Source organism: Aureococcus anophagefferens (genome assembly GCF_000186865.1).
Source record: "Aureococcus anophagefferens unplaced genomic scaffold AURANscaffold_13, whole genome shotgun sequence".
In the NCBI taxonomy this organism is placed as follows: domain Eukaryota; class Pelagophyceae; order Pelagomonadales; family Pelagomonadaceae; genus Aureococcus; species Aureococcus anophagefferens.
In genome coordinates this window covers 104306-125957 of record NW_008705573.1, presented here as the reverse complement: position 1 = coordinate 125957, position 21652 = coordinate 104306, and the positions used below count along the sequence as shown (strand labels likewise).

At 70.7% G+C, this 21652-nt stretch overlaps 7 protein-coding genes across 7 annotated transcripts; 3 read left to right on the top strand and 4 right to left on the bottom strand.

Annotated features, from left to right (window-relative positions):
- Positions 1 to 21: 21 nt before the first annotated feature.
- Positions 22 to 3091, top strand: AURANDRAFT_65079 (hypothetical protein; the record flags this gene model as incomplete). The annotated part of the gene is made up of 3 exons (XM_009040139.1): positions 22 to 406; positions 484 to 1349; positions 1949 to 3091. The coding sequence occupies 3 exons, from the start codon at positions 22 to 24 to the stop codon at positions 3089 to 3091; spliced, it is 2394 nt and encodes a 797-aa protein (XP_009038387.1).
- A 15-nt stretch (positions 3092 to 3106) lies between these two features.
- AURANDRAFT_16823 (hypothetical protein) lies at positions 3107 to 3391 on the bottom strand (the record flags this gene model as incomplete). The annotated part of the gene is made up of 1 exon (XM_009039901.1): positions 3107 to 3391. A coding segment is annotated over one exon (285 nt), but the record flags the coding sequence as incomplete, so codon positions are not given.
- Positions 3392 to 5265: 1874 nt separating this feature from the next.
- AURANDRAFT_11914 (hypothetical protein) lies at positions 5266 to 6423 on the bottom strand (the record flags this gene model as incomplete). Its single annotated transcript, XM_009039900.1, has 1 exon — positions 5266 to 6423. A coding segment is annotated over one exon (1158 nt), but the record flags the coding sequence as incomplete, so codon positions are not given.
- Positions 6424 to 7597: 1174 nt separating this feature from the next.
- On the top strand, positions 7598 to 8500 carry AURANDRAFT_65077 (hypothetical protein; the record flags this gene model as incomplete). Its single annotated transcript, XM_009040140.1, has 1 exon — positions 7598 to 8500. One exon carries the CDS (start codon positions 7598 to 7600, stop codon positions 8498 to 8500), a length of 903 nt encoding a protein of 300 aa, XP_009038388.1.
- A 2521-nt stretch (positions 8501 to 11021) lies between these two features.
- Positions 11022 to 11999, bottom strand: AURANDRAFT_65076 (hypothetical protein; the record flags this gene model as incomplete). The annotated part of the gene is made up of 1 exon (XM_009039899.1): positions 11022 to 11999. One exon carries the CDS (start codon positions 11997 to 11999, stop codon positions 11022 to 11024), a length of 978 nt encoding a protein of 325 aa, XP_009038147.1.
- Positions 12000 to 15719: 3720 nt separating this feature from the next.
- On the bottom strand, positions 15720 to 18049 carry AURANDRAFT_65075 (hypothetical protein; the record flags this gene model as incomplete). The annotated part of the gene is made up of 2 exons (XM_009039898.1): positions 15720 to 15991; positions 16246 to 18049. The coding sequence occupies 2 exons, from the start codon at positions 18047 to 18049 to the stop codon at positions 15720 to 15722; spliced, it is 2076 nt and encodes a 691-aa protein (XP_009038146.1).
- A 2020-nt stretch (positions 18050 to 20069) lies between these two features.
- ASAL1 (hypothetical protein) lies at positions 20070 to 21569 on the top strand (the record flags this gene model as incomplete). Its single annotated transcript, XM_009040141.1, has 1 exon — positions 20070 to 21569. One exon carries the CDS (start codon positions 20070 to 20072, stop codon positions 21567 to 21569), a length of 1500 nt encoding a protein of 499 aa, XP_009038389.1.
- Positions 21570 to 21652: the final 83 nt, after the last annotated feature.

The following is a 21652-nucleotide window of genomic DNA, read 5'->3' as shown; positions in this document are numbered from 1 at the left end:
TTGAAGCGGAAGCAATGCATAATGAGGGCTGCTTTCGTCTTCCTGGGCGTATTTCCTCTCGCTCGTGCTTTCTCCGAGGGCCTCAAGGCCGTGACGCGCGTGGAGGATGCCGTCTACTACGCGTCGCACCACGACGGCAACGTCCTCATCAGATTCGACAATTTCAGCACCGAGATCGTCGCGGGCAGCGCCGACGGCCAGCCCGGCGACGCCGACGGGACAGGGACGGACGCGCTGCTCCACGGCCCCCAGGGCCTCGCCTTCGACGGCAACAAGAGCATCTACTTCGTCGACACGTTCAACTCGAAGCTGAAGCGCTTCGACGTCGAGGCGCGCTCCGTCGAGACTGTCGCCGCGCTCGGCAACGCGTCCGCCGTCGACAGCAACAAACAGGGCTCGAACCAGCGTCGAGCGACAGGAGTGTTTTTTCGCGTGAATTTCGCCTGAAGATGTGAAGAAATCCGACCCCGTCGCACTTGGTAGGTTCGAACGGCGCACCCTTTCCCATCGCCGTCGACGTCGACGCTGCGACGCGCCTCGCCTTCGTGAGTTTGAAGTACGGGAAAGCAGTCGTCGCCGTGGATCTCGACGCGGCCGAGAAAGTGAACAAGCGCGTCGACGCGCCGCCCTGGGCCCTGCCGTTTCTGAATACAACAGTTACGACCGTGGACCTGGGCTGCGGCACGCTGTCGAAGCCGCACGGCGTGGCGATCCGCGCCAACGGCCGGCTCCTGCTCGCGGACGACGACGCGGGCGTCAAACTCGCGGACCTCCGCGGCGGGACCTGCCGGTCGCTGCCCTGGACGACGAACGGGTCCTTCGCGTTCCGCGACGCGGCGTGGGTCGACGACTCCGTCGCCCTGCTCATGGAGCGCAAGGCGGCGGGCACGGTCTACGCCGTCGACGTCGACGCAGACCGATCGCGCGCGATCTTCGGCGGCGGCGAGGAGCGCGACTGCTGGAAGGACGGCGCGGGCGCCGTCGACGGCCCGGGCTCGGGCTTCTGGAAGGCTATGAGCCTGTCCTACCGGCCCGGCTCGCTGGCCGTCGCGGACACGGGCGGCAACTTCCTCCGGCGGCTCGCGCTGGACCCGGCGGACGCGTTCCGCGACGCGCGGGCGACGACGGTGCCGTGCTACCTCGCGCGCCACAAATTCGCGCGGTGCAACGCGGGGACCATCGAGCACTACGCCTGCGGCCTCGGCGACGGGCCCTACCCGCAGCAGCTGCCGCCCTGCGCCGCGTGCATGAACGCGTCCCTGGGCACGTGGTGCGCCTGCGACGCTTACCGCGACGCGGCCTGGTGCGCGCCGCGCGTCGCCGCGCTCACGCCGCGCCAGCGCGCGTACGTCGCGAGTCTAAATTAGACCGGCGCGCCGTCGTCGGGTTTCGGCGCCGCGAGCGGCTCGCGCTCGGCGCTCTGCTGCCGCGGCGGCCGCGGCGCGCCGTCGGGCTTCGGCGCCGCGAGCGGCGCGCGCTCCGCGCCGCGCCGCCGTTGCCGCGCCGCGAGGCGGTAGGCGTAGAACCAGTGGACCATGCCCGTCAGCACGCCCCAGGCCAGGAAGTCGAGCTGGAGCACGCCCGTCTCCTGCGCGAGGCGGCAGGCGTCGACGATCAAGCAGATGAAGGCGCCGCTGAGCAGCAGCCGGATCACGAGCACGTCCTGGACGATCGCGGCGGCGAGGAACAGGGCGTTGGCGCACTGCACGACCGCCGGCGACGGCGCGCCGATGAGCACCATCGCTGCTGCGTCTCGCTTGCAAGCGCTGCGGCGCGAGCGCGCGCGACGAGAAGAGCTTGCGAGTGCTCGGAGATCCTGCGGCAAGAACGTTGGCCGGATCAACCTTGTCGTCAACGATCTGTCAACGGGCTCGCGGCGCATCCTGATTGGAGCTGATGGAAACTGCCCGGGCGACGCCCACCCCCTTCCTGAGACGCCTCCGCGCAGCCCCCCGCCATGCGCGTGTCCCTCTTCGAGTTCTGCAGCCAGCTGCTGCTCTTCGTGCTCCTGGCCTCCATGGCCGGCAGCTGCGACGCCCGGCTGTGCCTGCTCCAGTTCCGCAAGGCCAAGGGCATCATCTGCGGCCTCTGCTGCCACTTCCTCGTCATGCCCTTCCTGGGCTACGTCTGCGTATATTGGCTGCTGCCCCAGCCCGTCGTCACGGCGACGACGCTCCTGGTCATCACGACGAGCCCGTCCGGCGGCTTCTCCGGCTTTTGGTGCAGCGTCTGCAACGCGGACCTCGCGCTGTCCGTGGCCATCACGTCGGCGTCGACGGTTTTTAGTTGTGCGGCGCTGCCGCTGAATCTGTATCTCTACGTGCAGACCGTGAGCGGCCGCGACGTGGGGCTCGACTGGTACCAAATCCTCGTTTCCTGCTCGGTCGTCGTCGCGGCCGTCGCCGCGGGGCTGGTCGCGTCGGCGCACCTCGAGCGCCGGGGCCGTTCCATCGTGAACAAGTTCGGGACGCTCGCGGGCATCGCGCTCATGGGCCTGAGCGGCGCGAGGAACACGATGAGCCACGACCCCATCTATCGGAAGCCGCTGCGCTGGTTCCTGGGCGTGTGCCTGCCCGTGCCCATGGGCCTCGGCGCGACCGTCACCATCTCCCGCATGCTCAAGCTCCCGCCGCCGGAGGCGACGACGGTGGCCATCGAGTGCGTCTACCAGAACACGGCGCTGGCCCTGACCATCGCGCTCTCCGCGTTTCCCCGGTCGGACGCGGGCGCGGCGACGGCCGTGCCCCTCGTCTACGGCCTCGCGGAGATCGTCTTCATCGGGCTCTTCGGCGTCTTCGCCTGGCAGATGGGCTGGTCCCACGCGCCGCCGACGGAGAACCTCTTCAAGTTCCTCCTCAACGACTACCAGCCGGACGCGTCCGAGGACGACATCGCGCAGCTCCGCATCTCCGAGTCCTTCGGCTCGACGGTCTCCATCAACGTCGACCTCGACCAGTCGCTCCTCCCCGACGCCGAGTCGCCGCCGCCGCCGCCGAAGAAGCGCGGGTGCTTCCCCTTTTCGCGCCGCGCGCGCGGCCGGAGCCGCGCGGGAAGTCGCGCGGACGACGGGGACCCCGCGACGACGCGCTAGCTCGCTTGCTTACGCGCCCTGCCACTCGTCCTCGAGGAACGCGCCGTCGAGCACGACGCCGTCGGCCATCGTGAAGCGGCCCTGGCCGTGCATCATGCCGTGCTCGAAGTCGCCGACGTACGAGATCCCGTCGAGGAACTCCTTCCGGCCGCGGCCGTGCTCCTTGCCGCGGCGCCAGATGCCGTCGTAGGTCGACCCGTCCTCCGCGTAGGTCATCGTCCCGCGGCCGTGGCGCTCGCCGTCGAGCCACTGGCCGTCGTACACATCGCCGTTCTGGTACTCGAACGGCCCGCGCTGCTCTCCGGCGCGCGCGCGGTCCCGGTCCTCGGCCAGCGCCGACGTCGCCAGCGCGCGCTCCGCGTCCAGGCGCTCGTGCCGCGCCGCGACGCGCGCGGCCTCCTCGTCGCGCCGCCGCTGCCACCGCAGGAAGTTGTTCGGGCAGCAAACAGGGCAATAATGGTCGGACCGTCTGCCGTCGTTCGTCGCGCCGGCGCCGTCGGCGTACGACGGGTACGTGCCCTCCTCGCGCACGGGACGCAGGTCCGAGCAGGCGCAGCACTTGGCGACGGACGACGGGTAGCACTGGTGTCCGCAACTTTTGGTCTCGCGCGGCATCGACGCCAGCTCGTGGCGGCGCTCGTCGACGATGTCTTTGATGTAGTCCATGCAGGCCATGATTGGGTGTTGAGTGCTAGCAGTGTGCGCGTGTCATGACGCGGATTGTGCGCTTGTCAGGACGCGGATTGGAGCACCCATCGACCAAGTGCTTGCATCAAGGAGCCGTCACGATCGCCGTAAAATTACCACAGCATGGGCGCAGCTTTGCTCGCGTGAGGCGCGCGTATAATGGCGAGCCCGTGGTGGAAGAAGCTGGTGGAGAAGCCCGTGGACCTCGCCCAGGCGTTCCAGCGCAGCGCCGACGCGAAGAAGCTGGACTGGCTCGTCGTCGGCGGCGGGCCCTGCGGGACCTGCGCCGTCGGCGCCCTGCTCCAGCGCGGCGGCGCGTCCGTGGGCTGGGTGTCGAAGACGCCCTGGGAGGCCATGGGCTGGCTCGGCGACTTTGGCGAGGTGCCGACGAACACGCGGAACGACCGCCTCGTGGCCGCGTTCGAGAGCGTCGACGCGTTCGACTTCGCGGCCGCGCAGCGGCGTCGGGGCGCGGCGGGCCTCGCGGCGGCGCCGCCGGCGGCGACGGCGCCCCTGCGGCTGTCGCTCGACGCGCTCCTCGACGCGTCGGCGGCCATGCGGGCCGGCGGCCGCCTCGGGCTCGCGCGCGACGGCGTCCTCGTGCACTCGCTCGTGCGCCGCGACGACGGCTGGGACGCGGAGTGCGGCGTCGGCGACGTCGTCTGCCGGGCGACGCGCGTGCTCCTGGCGACGGGCGGCGCGCCCCGCGAGGCGTCGCCGGAGCTGCGCGCCGCGCTGGAGGCGCGCGGCGTCTTCGTCATCGACCTGGCGCTCGCGCTCGCGCCTGACGAGGCGACGAAGCGCGCCGAGGCGACGATCGACGCGCTCGCCGGCGCCGTGCGGGGCGTGCGCGTCGCCGTCATCGGCGGGGCCCACTCGGGCATGCTCGCGGCGAAGAACTGCGCGGCGCGCGGCGCCGACGTCTGCGTCTACGACCTCGCGGGCGAGCCGCGCTACGCCGAGGAGCGCGACGGCTGGATCAAGCGCGACGGCACGGGCCTCAAGGGCGCCGTCGCGGCCTGGACCCGCACCGCCGTCGGGACGAGCATCGGCTACGAGACGCTCGACGCGGCCGCGGACCCGGAGAGCGTCGCGGCGCGGCTCGCGGCCGACGGCGCCGAGGCGATCATCTACGCCGCGGGCTTCGCGCCTGCGGCGCCCCCGGACGTCTTCGTCCCCGGCACCAACACCCGCGACTACGCCGAGGATATCGTGCAGGTCGACTTTCCGGAAACGGCCGGCCGACGCGGCGCGCTCTACGGCGGCTCCATTTTCGGCGCGGGCCTCGCGTACCCGGAGGTGTGGACGGACCCGGACGGCGACGCAGAGCCGCGCGTGGGGTTCGTCGGCCACTACCTCGCCCACCTCGGCCGCATCTTCGACGCCGCCGACGAGGCGGAGGCGCCGCCCGCGAAGAAGAAGAAGAAGAAGCGCGCGCGCGCCGCGTCGGACGCGTAATACAGGCGGCAGTCTTAGTCGAGGATGGACGCGGCGCCGACGGCGACGGTGACGTCCGGGTCGATCTCCGTGTTGAGCTTGTCGACGCGGAGGTGGTCCCGGAGCGTGTCGCGGACCCTGGGCACGCGGCTCGTGCCGCCGACCATGACGACCTCGTCGATGTCGCGGTGCGTGAGCATGCCCTCGTCGAGCGTGCGCGCGACGGTGTCGATCGCGCGCACGAAGAGGTGGTCGCACGCCTTCTCGAAGCGCTTCCGCGTGTAGGCGAACTCGACGCGCACGAGGTCGTCGCAGCTTTCGCGCGGCGCGAGGCACGCCGCGTCGGCGGACGCCGCGTCGGACACGGCGATCTTGAGCCGCTCGCCCATGGACGCGAGGACGTGCCGCGCGCAGAGCGGCTCGCGCGCCTCGCAGCCCGCAGCCCGGGCGACGCTGTCGCCCGCGCCCGTCCGCGCCGCCACGTCCGCCGCGAGATCCTCGGCGACGCACTGGTCGAAGTCCGTGCCGCCGAGGTCGTTGTCGCCGCCGTTCGCGACGACCTCGATGGACCCGTCCTGCACGTAGAGGATCGACACGTCGAGCGTGCCGCCGCCAAAGTCGTAGACCAGCACGTGGTTCACGTCCTTCTTTTTGTGGAGGCCGTAGGCGACGGCGGCGGCGACGGGCTCGGGCATGACGCGCGCGACTTTGAGGCCCGCGGCCTTAAACGCGTCGCCCGTCGCCGCGATCTGCGCCGGTCCGAAGCTCGCGGGCACGGCGATGACCGCGCGCTTCACGTTCTCGTGGCCCAGGTCGTCGTGGACCGTGCGCATGAGGGCCTTGACGACCTCGGCGCCGACGTCGACGGGCGTCGCCGCGGCCGGGTGGCCCGGCACGTCGAGCGCGAACGCGCAGCCGGTCGAGTTCGCGTCCTTCACCACCTCAAAGGTGTACTTCTTCGCCTGCAGCGCCACGCTCTCGTCGTCGAAGTCGCGGCCGATGAAGCGCTTCGCGTCGAAGAGGACGTGCCGCGGATCCTTGGCCGCGTGCGCTTTCGCGGCCGCGCCGACGGCGACGGCGCCGCCCTTGAGGAACGCGACCGTCGACGCCGTGAGCTTGCCTCGGTCCGGGTCGTCGAAGACGCGCACGCCCTTGCGGCCCTCGGAGACGGCGACGACGCTGTAGGTCGTGCCCAGGTCGATGCCCACGACCTCAACGCGCCCGCGGAAGCCCAAAGCGCTCGCGACGGCGCAGGCGCTCACGAGCAGCGACACGAAGAGGATGAGCATGGACGAGTCCAGGGCCGCCGGCGGCTTCTTCTTCTCCTTGGGCTTGGAAGCGCCGGCCGCGTCGTCGCCGCCGCCGAGGAGGTCCGCGAGCGGGTTCGGCGCCGCCTTGAACGGCCGCGCGAGCTCGCCCTCGGGCTTCCTGCCGAGGAGGTGGATCCGGACGAGGGGGTCGCCGAGCAGATTCATGGGCTGCGTGATGCACTGGAAGAGGAGGGGCATGGGGCTGCCCCACTTGTAGTGCATCGCGAGTGGAATGCACGCGGACGCGAGCGCGCCCTTGACCTTCTTGAGGGCCTCGGCCTGGTCGTAGTCGCAGACGGTCCAGGTCTTCGTCGCGACCGTAAGCTCCGTCGCGTCCTTCTTGCCCGCGGCGATGGACTTGACGAGGAAGTGGACGCCGAGCGTCAGAGCGCACGCGCACGCGAAGCCGGCGCGGAGCTGGTCGACGTAGGGCGAAAAGTCGAGCTTGAAGAACTTGGCGGCCATCATGAGGCACGGCACGATGAACTGCTTCGGCGAAATCTCCGGCTCCGGGGCCTCGGCCTTCTTCTTCGCGTCGGCCTTCGCGCGCTTCGCGGCGTCTTTCTTCGCGGCCTTGGCTTGGGCCCGGGCCGCGTCGGCGTCCGCGGCGGGTTTAGTGTCGGCGTCGGCTTTGGCGTCGGGGGCCGCGGCCTTGGCGTCGGCGGCGGCCTTCGCGTCCGCGGCGGCATTCGCGTCCGCGGCGGCTGGCGGCGCGTCGGCGGCCATGGTGGATGCGCGGGCGGAACCTGCGCGCGCGCGCGCGTCGGAGACCTTCGGCGCGGCGCGCGCGCGAACGAGCGGCGGTGTCGGCGTAGGCGCGCGGCCGCGTCGTTGAGGCGCCCGCGGCGGCGACGCTTGCAGCTTTGGGAGGCTACAAAACCGCGCAGGCGCCGCCGCTGGAGGGAGCTTCGTCGAGCTGCGGAGCCGTGCAGGCGCCGGCTAGAGGCACGTTCGCGGACGCTGGCAAACACGACGAGAGATCGGCGGCGGCCGGCAGCGCGGCCGACGCGAACGTACACCTCGACCACCTCGCTCGCTGGTCTCAGAAGTTCAAGTTGCTGCGGCAAGAACGATGGCGCACCTCTTTGCTAGCCGCTGCGTCGCCGTCGCGGCGTTTGCGACCTCCTCGCACGCGTTATCAGACGCGCGCATCCCTCTGGCATCATCAATAAACGCGAAAAAGCCGACCAGCGTGCTCGTCCACGGCCTGGACAGCAGCAAGGAGACCTGGACGTCGACGCTCGCCGCGCTCCAGTCGAAAAATTACCCGTGCCTCGCGCTCGACCTGCGCGGCCACGGCGAGTCGCCGCTCGGCGACGTCGACGAGTTCTCCAGCGAGGCGCTCGCGCGCGACGTCGTCGCGGCCGTCGAGGCTCGCGGCGTCGCGAAGCCCTGGGTGCTCGTCGGTCATTCCATGGGCGGACGCGTCGCCATGGAGGTCGCGCGCATCGCCGCGCAAGAGGATCCCGGCCTGCTCGCCGCCGTCGTCGTCGAGGACATGGACGCGGTGCCGCGGGCCAAGTGGGCCGCGCCGGGGCCGCTCCCGGCCTTCGACCGGTCGTTCCCGTCGCTGGAAGCGGCCAAGGCCGCGCTGCTGGCGCACTACGACGACGCGGGCCGCGTCGAGTCCTGGGTCGGCAAGCGGCTCCGCGAGCAGCCGGACGGAACCTGGTGGTCCGACGTCAACCCGCGGGCCCAGGCGCTCGCGAAGAAGCACGTCCTCTCGAGCGCCGACGGGTCCAAGGCGTGGTCCGCGCTCGCCGCCGCGGACCTGCCCTTCGAGGTGCACCTCTGGGTCGCGGGCCGGGACGGCACCGTCGCGCAGTGGGACGGCGCGGACGGCATCGACGACCTGGCCGCGCGCCTGCCCGCGGCGCGGGTCAGGGAGTTCCCCACCGCGAGCCACTCCATCCACAACACGAACGCCGACGAGTTCGTCGCGGACCTCTGCGCGATCGTGGATCGGTGTCGCTAAGATTATGGCGTTCCTAGACCCAGGTGACGTAGTGCTCGAGCGCGAGGCAGACGTCCTCGAGGGGCATTTCACGGGAGTCGTTCGGATTCTCCCATGCGAAATGCAAATCAAATTCACTGGCAGAAATCTCCGACCGGGGTGGGCCCCATCTCCCATTCAGCTCCGGCCATTCGCTTCCCCAAGCATCACTGATACTCTGATCAAGGAAACTCGTCGGACGCGGCCCAGTCTCCACTTCATGCCGCATGCGTCCCAAGCTGTAAAAGATCAGGCCGTCGTAGAAATCGTCGACATCGCCCAGTCCAAGTCGCGCCCGCCCTTTCTCGAAGCGCTTCGTGGCCATGACGCGTACGAATATATTGAATTCGGTATCCATAGCTCGCTCATAAAGGTCGGCTGGTGGGTAGAATCTGAGAATCGGTGACCCTCGGAAGTCCATGGGCGAACCCGTACCCACGAAGACGGACTCACGGTGCGCGATGCCGTTGATAGGTGGTAATTGCTGAAATTCGATTTCCAGGGAAAAGGTGTACTCGTCGAGTCCGCGGACGGGAGCCAGAGTGCGGTGGGGATGCTCCTCGAAGAGGTCCATCTGGGAGTAGAACAGCTCGCGCGGTTCCGCGTCGACGTGTTCCGCGACTGTCGCGAGCAGCGGGAAACGCCGGAGCACGAGGCGGTGCTCGAGGTCCGGGCTGAGGCGCACGAGGCAGCGCATGAGCTCAGAGCTCGCCGCGGCGCACGCGGCCACGCCCCGTAGGTCCGAATAGCTGAGCACGGAAGTCGTCACGTCTTCCGGTAGACCGAGGCTGCCAACACCTCGCTCAGCCAGGAGGCGACAGTTCTTGGCGTGCGAAGCGTCTCGGGCACGCTTGAAGAGCGTGGTCAACGTCGTCTGCTGCATGCTTCGTTGGCCGCGGCCGCCCGTGTTCAAAGTGGTCGACCCGATTTGGCTGTGGACGAATTTGAGTCGCCAAAGGACGCCTCAGGGGCTGAGTCAAGGCACCCTATACGTCACCGTGGCCTAAAGCCGCTCCACGTCCCGCTCCCGGTGAGTCGTTATTTGCGGCGGATCTTACTTTTACGCTTGGAGGTTGCCAGCCGCGATAGTGTCGGCGAGGCCTGGTTTGAACTGAAAAGGACCGGGGCCGCCTGCGCAAGTGCCTTCCGCTTTGAGCTGGTAAAGGCTCTCGATTTCGAGCTGGGCTACCGCAAGTTCGGGCTCGGGAACAGCAGTGAGGGACGCAGGGAAGGATGGCCCAAGTGCGAGTGTTGTTCGGCGCGACGCGTCGACGCCGATGGGCTCGCCTCGGTGAACGGCGAAAAAATCGATAGCACAGCTTGCCAAGTCCAGGTGATAGATTTCGGACCACGTCGAAGTCACCGTGTCGAACGCGGCGGCCGCGCTCACTTGCGAGTCTGACCAGATGTTCTGCGAGAAGACGAAGACTCGGCTCTCCGCCGCGAGCATCGTGACATGACTTCGAAATCTGGGATCCGTGATCGGGCAGGGCGGCCCATAGGTCCATGCGTGCTGCGCCGGATCGTAGATCAGGAATGCGACTTCGGAGAGCGAGAGATTCCTATGATTTATGATGGAATCAAAGGCTGTGGTCAATCCGGTGTCGAGGACGTAGAGCTTTCCGCGGCACTCGCAGCACGTCGCGTTGGCGACGCCAAGGGGTAGATCCGGAAGCCGCGTCCACGCATCCGACCGAAGATTCACCACGTGCACGCTGGAGCAAGGCGAATCATCTTCTGCTTCTGCACCCAGGAACTGGCCGCCGATGAAGACCAATTCGTCAGGGGGGAGCGCGCAGCAAGCGAAGTTCCATCGCGCGCCGAGGTGGGCGAAGTGATCGATCATCCGCCAGGAGTTCGTCTTCAGGGAATACACATCCATGTTGCGGAGTTCGTCTTCAGGGTGCAGCAGACGTGATTCAAGCGGGAATGGCGCGCAGCAGAGGTGCTCCCCAACCGCGACGGCCGCCGCGCCGGGGTTGAAATGTGTCTCTTCGCGCGTCGGGCGGGGCGTGCATCGCCGCCACCGTCCATCGAGGATCGCTGTCGCAGCCGGGTCGCCGGTGTACCATTCATCCTGGTGTATCACGAGCACGCTCGGGTGGTGACAGCGACCGGCGACGGCGAGGCGCTGGCAGGTCACGGCCGCGCACGCGCCATCGACGAGGCCCAGGTACGCGTACGAAGCGATGAGCGCGTCGTCGGGCAGACACACGAGCGCTGCCGGGGCCGCGCTGCCGCGCCGTTTCTTCGCCTCGAGCCGCTCCTCCCCTGCCCGCGCCGATGAGCCGAAGAAAAAGTCTCGGGCCGCCTTGAACATGATCTCGCGTAAGAGCTACGACAGCGGGCACCTGGCGCACAGTCTCTATTGCCTCTCAGTTCTTCTGAGATGCGCGCGCGCGCGAAGGCGCGTCCATGCTCGACCCAGGTCGAAAGATGCCTCAACGTCGGTTCAACATGCATTTCCAGGCGTCATGTTAAGCGTCATGCCCCCCCCCCCTCTCTACGTCCGAATTACGCGCTCCCCGACGTGCAGCGCGTGGCCCGGGAGCGCGTCGACGGTCACCGCTTCGCCCGCGCGGAGCGTCGCGAGCTTCACGGTGCCGCTGCCGTCCGGCGCGCGGTAGACGACGTCGCAGGCCTCCTCCGCGGCGCAGCGCACGCTCCGCCGCCGCTCGGCGCGCCGGGCGACGTGGGGCGCGAGCACGTCGCGCCAGCGCCGCGCCGCGGCGCCGCGCGTGAGGTGCTGCGCCGCGAACGACGACGCGCGCCGCGCGATGGCCGCGGCCTCGGCCGGGTGGGCCTGGAGCCAGCGGATCTTCTCGTGGAGGTCGCCGAGGTCGCGGCGCACGGGCACGTAGTGGTCCCAGGCGCGGAGGTGCTCGTAGAAGAACTCGAGATGGGGCCGGTCCGCGAGCAAGACCGGCCGCCCGCTGTGGAGCAGGTACTTCAGGCGCCCCGAGTAGCCGCTGCCCTCGACGTCGACGAGGTAGGCGTATCTGGCCGCGAGGTCCGGCAGGCTCACGAAGGCCGACGCGGGCAGCCGCGTCGCTCCCGGCGCCGCGGGCCGCCACTCCATCAGCGTCACGTCGAGGAGCGCCGGGTCGCGAAGGTCGTGCAGAGTCTTTCTTGACCCGTGGCTCAGCGCGCCGATCCAGCCCGCGCGGTCCGTCGCCGCCGGTTTTTCGCCCGCGGCCGCGAGCGCGGCGCACGTGGCCTCGTAGTCGTCGACGCCCGCCTCGGCCCAGCGGTGGAAGTTGAAGTCGGGCACCGTGTTGGCGAAGCTCTGCACGTGGCTGTAGCAGTAGCCCGACGCCGACGCCTCGCAGTCGCCGGTCCAGACCTCGACGGCGTCGAAGTCGCCGAAGTCGTGGAGGCGGTCCGCCTCCTCGATGCACCAGCGGGTGCTCGCGTTGCGCGACTGGTAGCCGCCCCGGTCGACGAACGCGAGGCGGCCGTCGTGCTTGGCGACCGTGAACATGTTTACGCAGCGACGCGGCGGCGGGGCTGCCTCGACAATCAGCGCCCATGCTCTCCGAGTGCATCGAGCAGGCAAATTTGTCCAGGAGTTGCCGCATCATCGAGAGGCATGGAGGCGCCATGGCGACGCGGCATTGTAGCGTGCAGCAGACGCCGCGGCTGAGCGCCAGCTGAACACGAACGCATGGCCATGAACTACGTGCTCGACACCGTGTCGTCGGCGAGCGACTTCCGCGTCATGTCGAGCTTCGTGCGCGACTGGGTGCGCAAGTCCTTTGCTCTGTGGACGGCGCCCGAGGACGTGCACGTCGGGAGCGACGGCATCATCGAGCTGGCGAACTGCGAGTTCGAGCTCAAGACCTGGGAGGAGCTGCGGCTGCCGCTGCGGCCCGTGCGCGCGACGCTGGGCTCCGTGCGGTTCTCGACGTTCAGCCGCGAGGTCGTCGTCGAGGACGCGCTGCTCCTCGTGGCGACGCCGAGCGCGGAGGCCTGCGGCGGCGAGCCCCACGTCGCGCGCGCCGCGCGGCTCGCGCTCGTCGGCCTCGTCGAGCGGCTGCTGCGGGAGGAGGACGACGCGCGCGCGCCGGGGCCCGCGGGCGTCCTCGCGTTCCGCGAGTGGAGCCTCCGGGCGACGCGCGTCCACTGCCGCGTCGAGTGCGCCGGCGAAAACGACGCGTGCCACGCCGCCGGCGCCTGCGCCGAGGAGATCTTCATCTCGCCCGCGACGCGGTGCACGTCCGCGGCGAAGATGCCGTCGGTGTTGGACTTGGCGTCGCGGCGGCGGCCGCGGGACCCGTCCTGGTCCGAGGAGCCCGAGTGGACGCGCAAGGTCGTGTTCAACGGTTTTAGGGTGTACGGCCGGAGCGACGACGCGCCCCTCGAGTGCCTCGACGCGGACCGGCGCCGCGCGCGGTCGCTCGCCGCGGGTTTCGGCGACGGCTATCGCGCGGTCTCCGTGCGCGCGCTGGACGCGTCGGGCCTGCCGCGGACGACGGGCATCGGCTTCACGACGCGCGCCTACGCGCTCGTGCGCTGCCCCTTCGACGAGGACCCCGTGGGCGTCGCGCGGCGGCGGCGCCGCGAGCTTTGCGCTCCGCCGCCGCCGCCGGCCGCGTCGCCGCCGTCGCCGCGGCCGCCGGGCGGCGCGCGGCGCAGCGCCGACTTCGCGGCCTTCCGCGCGAAGGCCCGCGACGGCGCCGTCGCCGTCGACGCGGCGGGCGCGGCGGCGTGGCCCGGGGCCGCGGCCGTCGTCTTCGCCGCGCCGACGGCGCCGGGCCCGGCGCTCGTCGTGACCGTCTTCCACGCGTCCCAGGTCCTCGGCGCCGACGGCGAGCTGTGTCGGGTCGAGGTCTGCGGGACGGCGCTGCGCAGGGCGCTCGCGACCGCGCGCGCGGAGCGCCGCGACGTCGTGCTCACGGCGCCGCGGTCCGACGGCGCGGGCGCGGTGCGCCTCGTCGTCGCCGACGTCGCGCCGGGCGCCGCCGACGGCCTCGCGCACCGGAGCGCCTTCTCCTTCGACGTGCCGGCCATGCGCTGCGGCGTCGCGCTGAGCCGCCGCGCGGGGCCGCGGCCGCCCGAGCGGAGCGGCGCGGCGGGACCGGCGCCGCCGCCGCGGCCCGCGGAGCCCGTGAGCGCGCGCACCGTCGAGGAACCAGCAAAATTCAACGCGCCGGCGGTGCTCGCGCAGCCGGCGGAGACGGCGACGGACCTGTACCGGGATCCCCAATTGAGCGACCTCTCGGTGGACGTCGACGTCGGCGACGACGCGCGCGGCGCCGTCGACGTCGCCGCGTGCTACGCCTTCGCCGAGGCCGTATTGGACCGCGTCGCCGACGCCGCCGCCGCGGAGCGCGCGACGTCCCTGCGGCCTCTGGAGCCCATCCCCGCGCCGCTGCGGCGGCTGCGGCGCGCGCTCAAGTTCGAGAGCAAGTTCCGCGGCGGCTTCGCGAGATCGTCGCCCTGGGACCAGTTCGCGGCGCTCTGGAGCCTGCGGCGCACGCACGCGCGGCTCGCGAGCTCGCTCCAGCGCTGGCCGCCGCGCCGCGCGGACGACGCCGCGCCGGAGAAGAAGGCCGACTCGCCCGCCGCCGGCCGCGACTACTACCTCTTCCGCAAGGCCTCCGAGGGCGTGGACGACGACGAGCCGGCGCACCCGCGGTCGCGCGCCGTGGCGCCGGCCCACGCCTACCGCGACTGCGCGCCGTCGCGGGACCGCGTCGACGACGACGCGGACGCGTTCGAGGTCGAGGGACGGTCCACGCGCCTGCTCGTGGACGTGGAGTGCGCGGCGCCCGTGCTCGTGGCGGCGAAGCTGCGGCGCCACGAGCGCCTGCGGCGGGCGGACCAGGACCGCCGGGCCTACGACGACGAGCTCGAGGAGTCGGACGCGGCGGCGCTCGCGACGTCGCGGCCGCGGCTCGCGCTGACCGTCGCGTCGCTCCGCGTCGACGGCGCGGCGTCGCGGAATTTAGCGGTAGCCGTCGAGGTGCGGCGCGGGGCGACGCGCGTGCTGCGGCGGTCGTCGCGGCCCGCGGTCGCGCCCCTCGAGCGCTGCCCGGAGAACGACCGGGCGTCGTCGGAGCTGCCCGTGCTGGACACCTTCGACCTCGAGCCGGGCGCTGTGTGGAAATCAAATATTCAACCCGACTTCAATGTGCGCGTATGCGACCGTTCTGACGCAAGGTTTTCTGCTGTGCTTCGAGAGCTCGATGAGAGCAATCGATTCGTCCAAAAATCAGCCGAATCGACTTCGATTTGACCGAGATAGAGAGTTCTGAAGTTTGGTGGGGACCCCCCAAACCAGTGGTTGATTTCCACACAGGCCGGGCGCCGACGGGCTGACGCTGCGTTTATCGGCCGTGTCCAGCGACGCCGTGCTCTTCGGCGACGTCGAGGTCGCCGCGGCGGAGGTGTCGCTCGCGGATTTAGAGAGAGGCGCCGTCACGGCGGTGCCGCTCCGCGCGCCGCGCGGCCGCAAGTTCTTCCCGGACTCCTTCGCGGCCATGGCCCACATGGACTTCCCCGCGGCGGCCCAGGCGCCGAGCGCCGCGGCGTCGACCTTCGAGGCCCTCGAGGTCGCCGTCGTGCTCGCGACCGGCGACGCGGGCTTCGAAGCCGCGAAGCGCGACAAGCCCGACGTCGTCGGGGCCGCGGAGCTCCGGGGCCGGTCCCACGCGTTCCGGGACCGCGCGCACGAGCCGAGCGCTGCGGCGGCGGCGCGGGCGCCGGACCCCGTGCCGCGGCTCGCCGCGCGCGTCCGCGCGCCGCGGTCGTCGCTCGAGCTCGTCGTCGACGGAGCGACGCGGCGCTTCGACGTCCGCGACGCGGACGCGGACGCGACGAGCCGCTTCGACGGCCGCCCCTGCGACCCGAACCGCCCGAAGCGCCGCTTGTTCGACGACATCGACAAGGCGTCGCTCCAGCTCGGGCGGGTCTCCGCGGCGGACGACCGCGGGCGGTCCGCGTCGTTGGACGGCGCGCGCTACGACTTCGACCTCGGCGACGCCTACGACGACCACACCGTCGACGCGGTCCTCGGGAGCTACCGGGGCCACGTCGACGCGCTGTTCGACCTCGGGGAGCTCCTCGTGGCGCCGACGCCGCGGCGCGCGGCGCTCGTCGCCGCGTACAACCGCGCGCGCGCGCACGCGCTCCCGCCGCGGCGGGCCGCGCCGGACGGGGCGCCGTGACGCGCGGCGGGTTTTAAGCGCGCTTACAGATATCACGGGTCCGGCGCCCACCGGTGCGTCGGGACGCCGAGGATGAGGGCCGAGAGGATCACGGCCGTCGGCGGGAAGAGCCAGCGGCAGACGAGGTCCGTCTGGGCGCTCCGCGGCTTGTTCGCGAGCCAGTTCTTGTCGCAGATGTCGTGGATGACGAGCTCCTCGAGGTGCCCGCCCGTGACGAGCTCGACGAAGTCCTTGAAGCCGAAGGAGCACTCGTAGCCCTCGCGCGCGGCGTCGTCGTAGTCCGGCGCGCCGCTCATGTCCTCGCCTGTGTGGATTCCAAATCTTCAACCCGACTTCAATGTGCGAATATGCGACAGTTTCGACGCAAGCTCTTCGGCCGTGCTTCGATAACTCGACGAGAGCAATCGATTCGTCCAAAAATCAGTCGAATCGACTTCGATTTGACCGAGCTAGAGAATTTCAAAGTTTGGTCGGGACCACCCAAACCAGTGGTTGAATTCCGCTCATGTCCTCGCCGTTGACGTGCTTGTAGTGGAGCACTGCGCGCGGGGGGGGGACACGGTCGGCGCGGCGCGCGCGCGGGGCGGGGCGGCGCGGGCGGCGCGCTCGTGTAGTAGGTCTGCTCCGACGTCAGGTAGAAGTTGTAGGTCTCGAGCGCCTTCGAGAGCTCCGGCGCGTCGACGGTGCCGTTCCGGTCCGCGTCGTAGGCGTCGAAGAGCGCCTTGAGCTTCTTGATGTGCTGGCGCACGATGGGGTTCGGGTGGTCCACCTTCTCGCAGATGGACATGAGCCGGTGGCGGCTCGTCGCCGGCTTCGGCGGCGGCGGCGGCGGCGGCGGCGGCGGCCGCGGCGCGAACTCCTCGGGCTGGCGGAGCGCGACGACGCGGTCGACGTCGTCGTCGTCGATGGTGCCGCCGCCCCAGCAGCCCGCCGGCGACGAGAAGCTCTTGGGCGCGCCGGCCTCGGCGCGGTCGTCGCGGAGCGGCACCTCGAGGACGTCGATGGCCTCGTCGTCCTCGCGCGCGGGCGCCGGCGGCGGCGGCGGCGGCGGCGGCGCGGTGATGTTCGCGACGAGCAGCTTGTGGCAGCGCACGAGGGCCTTGCGGGCGAGCTCGGCGTCCTTCTCGACGGCGAGGAAGTAGGACACGATGCCGAATTCCGCGACGCAGAACACGGACAGCGCCTGGGACATGACGAGGAAGTTCGTGAGCCGCGTGAAGTAGGCGATGATCTGCATGCGGCCGTAGGTCTGGTTCAGCAGCGTCCGCATGATGAGCACGGGGATCACGGTGACGCCGACGCGCGCGGGCGCGACGTTCGCGTTGATGTAGAAGCCGATGTAGGCGACGAAGAGGAAGAGGATCGCCGGGAGCACGACCTCGACGAAGTAGAAGAGGGGCTTGCGCTGCAGCGTGAACTCGATGTAGGCCTCGCTGTAGAGGTCGACCTCGTCCGCGGGCGTCGCCTTGCCCTGCGTGAAGTACTCCTGCAGCTCCGTGTAGACCTTGACCTCCAGGATCTTCCACTGCGCGTTGTCGACCTTGTCGCCGTCGGCCCCCCGGAACGACGCCACGGGGACCTCGAAGACCGCCTTCTCCGACGTGAGGCCCGAGATGCCGATGCGCATCTTGCACTTCTGGCGGTCGAAGGGCAGCTCCCGCAGGTCCAGGTCGCACTTGAGCTCCTGCATGATCTGCTGCTTCTCGACGAGCCAGCCGCTCGGGTAGATCCAGATGGACGTCGTCCGCGCGCTGAGCGCGGACGGCCCGACCGCGTTGACGAGGTACCAGTCGCGCTGCCAGAGCTTGCCGTGGTACTTCTCGTCGAGGAGCCAGCGGTACTTCGTCCCGAACTGGAGCGCGCAGGCCGGCGTGAAGGCGTAGGCGAGCCGGAAGTCCATCCAGCCGAGCTTGAAGAAGCCGCTGACCTTGAACGAGCCCTTGTGCTCGTCGACGTCGAAGTCCGTGAGCTGGAACTCCGGGTAGAGGTAGATCGGCGGCGCCTCGAGATCGTCGACGAGCCAGGCCGTCGGCGAGATGCCCGAGTCGTAGTAGGGCGTGCGGTCGCCCCGCGCGTTGCCCTCGTCGCCGAAGACCCAGGCCTCGAGCTCGTGCGTGCTCAGGAACGTGTTGTTGCTGATCAAGGCCCAGAGGTCCTCGGGCTTCCAGTAGAAGCGCTCGTAAAAGTCGAAGTCCAGGTCCTCCCACATGGCGTAGCGGCAGCCCGTCTGCGTCCAATTCTCGTACAGGTCCTCGTAGTAGGTGTATTCGTAGCCGTAGTTCGCCAGCTCCGACCCGACGGAGGTCGACGCCGTGGCGCGGGTGGACGCGAGCCCCAGCAGCGCCAGCCGCCTCATCGCCATGGGGCGCGCCCTATTCGGGATCCCGCCACCTCGATCGATCGAAGGGCAGCCTAGATGCAGCCAGCTGATGAGTTTTGCGGCACCATGAATTCAACATGGGGCTCACGAATCTTCGGCCGTGGCGACACAACCCGGGGTGGGCTGTCCCCGCGGATTTTTATTCGGCTGCCGTCGCGCGCGGCGCCGTCCACCCAACATGGTAAACCCCGTGGACGCCGTCCCGGTGGACATAGCCGTCAAGGACCCGGTGCCGGCGGTCCAGGCCTCGACGCTCGACACGGGCGACCCGCAGCAGAGCTGCCCCGCCGGCCTCGGCGGCCTCAGCGGCCGGCGCACGGGCCCAAAGTCGTCCACGGCGGCGGCGGCGCGAGCCAAGAGCGGCGACGGGCTCACGGTGCAGATCGTGGACCTGAAGGAGGAGCCGCCGGCCGCGCCCGAGGACGACTTCGAAGACCAGGGCGACTCGGACATCGACGACGACGCGAACGCGCGATGTATGTGCGTCATGCCCTCCTGGCTCAGCTTCTGGGACGAGTAGCTTCGTAAGACGGCCATGCTTCTGTTTCTTCGAGGATGCGCCGGGGCCGCGTCGACGCCGCCGCCGCGGCTCGCGCGCGCGCGCGCGCGCGAAACGAAAACGCGGAGAGTTAGGCGAAGCTTCGCCCGGAGAGGAAGGAGCGCCGGGGCTTCCGGCCGTGGCCGATGGCCACCGCCGCGACGTGGATGGCCGCGGACCACGCGGCCGCGTCCTCGGCGCTCGGGCAGCGGACGTCGACGACGCCGTCGCCGGCGACGGCGACGCGGAACGCGCGGGCGTCGACGGGCACGCAGGTCGCGCCCGTGGCCCGGATCGGCACGCGCCGCTCCGCGTCGCCGTCCGCGGCCGCGAGGACGAGCGCGCCGTCGTCCAGGCGCGCGCGCCGCCGGACCCAGCCGCCGCCCGGGAGCCGCGCGTCCACGGCGGCGTCGGCGCCGGCCGACGCCGGCGCCGGCGCGGCGTCCTCCTCGACGGCCAGCGCGTTGTAGTCGCGCCGCGTCGGCCGGCCGCAGCGGAGGCACAGCGTCGCGTCCGGCGCCATCTCGGACTTGCAGACGCGGCACTGGACGACGACGCGGCTGCCGCAGCGGCCGCAGGTCGACGCGCCGTCGAGGGGCGACGCGCAGCGCGGGCACTCGGACGTGAAGCCGCTGACGACGACGAGCGTCGTGTCCGCGTCGTCGCCCTCCGCGCGCGCGCGCGCCGGCGGCGACAGCGCCGCGGCCCAGGCCCCGAGGCACGAGCCCGGCGCGTCCGCGGGCGCGCCGGCGAGGTCCCGGGCGATGCGCAGCTGGTTGCGGCGGATGACGAAGAGGCCGAGCAGGGAGACGCCGATCATCGCGCCGCGGCTGTAGTTGTTCCGCCGCGAGAAGTAGACCGTCGTCGCGAGGCTCAAAAAAAAAGAGAACAGGCCGAGCCAGTACCAGGTCATGACGCGGCTCCGCTCCCGCTGGAGCACGCGCAGCGTGCGCCAGAGCGTCGCCTCGTCGCCCGTCAGGGCCTCGTAGGGCCCCGACGTCGCGACGAACGTCGACGTCGTCACGACGACGAGGTTCGTGACGACGGCCGCCGTGTTGATCGTCACCAGCAGCAACCCCTCGACGACGTGCGAGTTCGGCGGCCCGCCCTCGTCGGCGTCGGGGTCGGCCACGGACGAGTAGACGAAGCCGGCGATGAGCGCCGCCTGCGTGCCGATGTTGGCCAGGTCGCTCAGGATGTAGGCCATCTCCTTCTCCGCCAGGCTCGCCAGCATCTGGTCCCGCTGCCGCTCGCCCACATCCCGCTGCGACGCGAGCATGGCGACGGATCACGAGGCTGCCCCGTGTTCTCAGACGTCGACCATCGCATCAAGTCCTCGTCAATGCCCATGCAAGGGCGACCTCAAGAGCGATCAGCCAATCGCCGGTCGCCTCGATGCTCTCGCAGCACCTCGCATTGCATATGCTGCGCGCGTCGCGTCTCGCGCGCCTGCGCTCGACGGCCATGAGCAAGCGCGCGCTCGCCTCCGGCGGCGGCGACGACAAGCCGAAGAAGCTCTGGGGCGGCGCCTTCGGCGTGGCCACGGACCCCATGATGGAGGTCTTCAACAACAGCCTGCCCTTCGACAAGAAGCTCTGGGCCGCCGACGTCTGCGGGTCCCAGGCCTACGCCAAGGCCCTCGAGCGCTGCGGCCAGCTCGACGCGGCGCAGGCCGCGGACATGGCCCGGGGCCTGAGCCTCACGCGCGCGGAGTGGGCCGCGGGCGCGTTCGAGGAGGTCGACGGCGACGAGGACATCCACACGGCCAACGAGCGGCGCCTCGGCGAGCACATCGGCGGCGACACGGCGGGGCGGCTCCACACGGGCCGCAGCCGCAACGACCAGGTCGCGACGGACCTGCGGCTCTGGCTCCGCGCGGAGGTCTACGGGCTCCGCGCGGACCTCCGGGCGCTCATCGAGGCCGCGCGCGACGTCGCGGCGCGCGACGAGAGCGTCGACGCGCTCATGCCGGGCTACACGCACCTCCAGCGGGCCCAGCCCATCCGCTTCAGCCACTGGACGCTGAGCCACGCGTGGGCGTGGACGCGCGACTTGGAGCGGCTCGACGGCGTCTTCGAGCGGTCGGACCGGTGCCCGCTGGGCTCGGGCGCGCTCGCGGGCCACCCCTTCTTCGGGCCCGGGGACCGCGACCTCCTCGCTGCGGACCTCAAGTTCGGCGGCGGGCCGACGCCGAACTCCGTCGACTCCGTGTCGGACCGCGATTTCGCGATCGAGTTCTGCCAATGGGCGGCGCTCACGGGCGTCCACCTGAGCCGCTGGGCGGAGGACTTGATCGTCTACGGCACGCGCGAGTTCGCCTTCGTCAAGTTCGGCGAGGCCTACTCCACGGGGTCGTCGCTCATGCCGCAGAAGCGGAATCCCGACGCGCTGGAGCTCCTCCGGGGCAAGTCCGCGCGGCTCATGGGCCACCAGGCGGCGCTGACGGCGCTCCTCGCGTCGACGCCGGCGGCCTACAACAAGGACCTGCAGGAGGACAAGGAGCCCGTCTTCGACGCGGCGCGCACGTTGAAGGTCGCGCTGCGCATCGCCAAGGGCGTCGTCGAGACGACGGCCATCGACGCGGACCGCATGCGCGGCGCGCTCGAGCCGGCCATGCTCGCGACGGACCTGGCGGAGCACTTGGTGCGCGCCCACGGCGTCCCCTTCCGCGAGACGCACCACGTCGCCGGCGCGGCCGTGCGCCTCGCCGAGGCCGAGGGCACGACGCTCGCGGGGCTCACCAAGGCCCAGCTCGCGGGCCTCCACCCGGCCTTTGGGGACGACGACGACGCGACCATCGCCGCGCTCTGGGACTTCGAGCGGTCCGCCGAGTCCCGCGACGCGGCCGGCGGCACGTCGAAGCGCGCGCAGCGGGAGCAGATCGCCAAGCTCACGGACTGGCTCGACGCCACGGAGGCCGGCGGGCCCGACGCGGCGGCCGTCGCCCTCGTCACCGACCCCTGAGCCAAGAAGAAGCACGCCTGGGGGGGGCTAGTAAGAGCCCGCGCCTCGGAGGAAGTCTCGGAGGCCTAGGAGCTCGAGCCCGC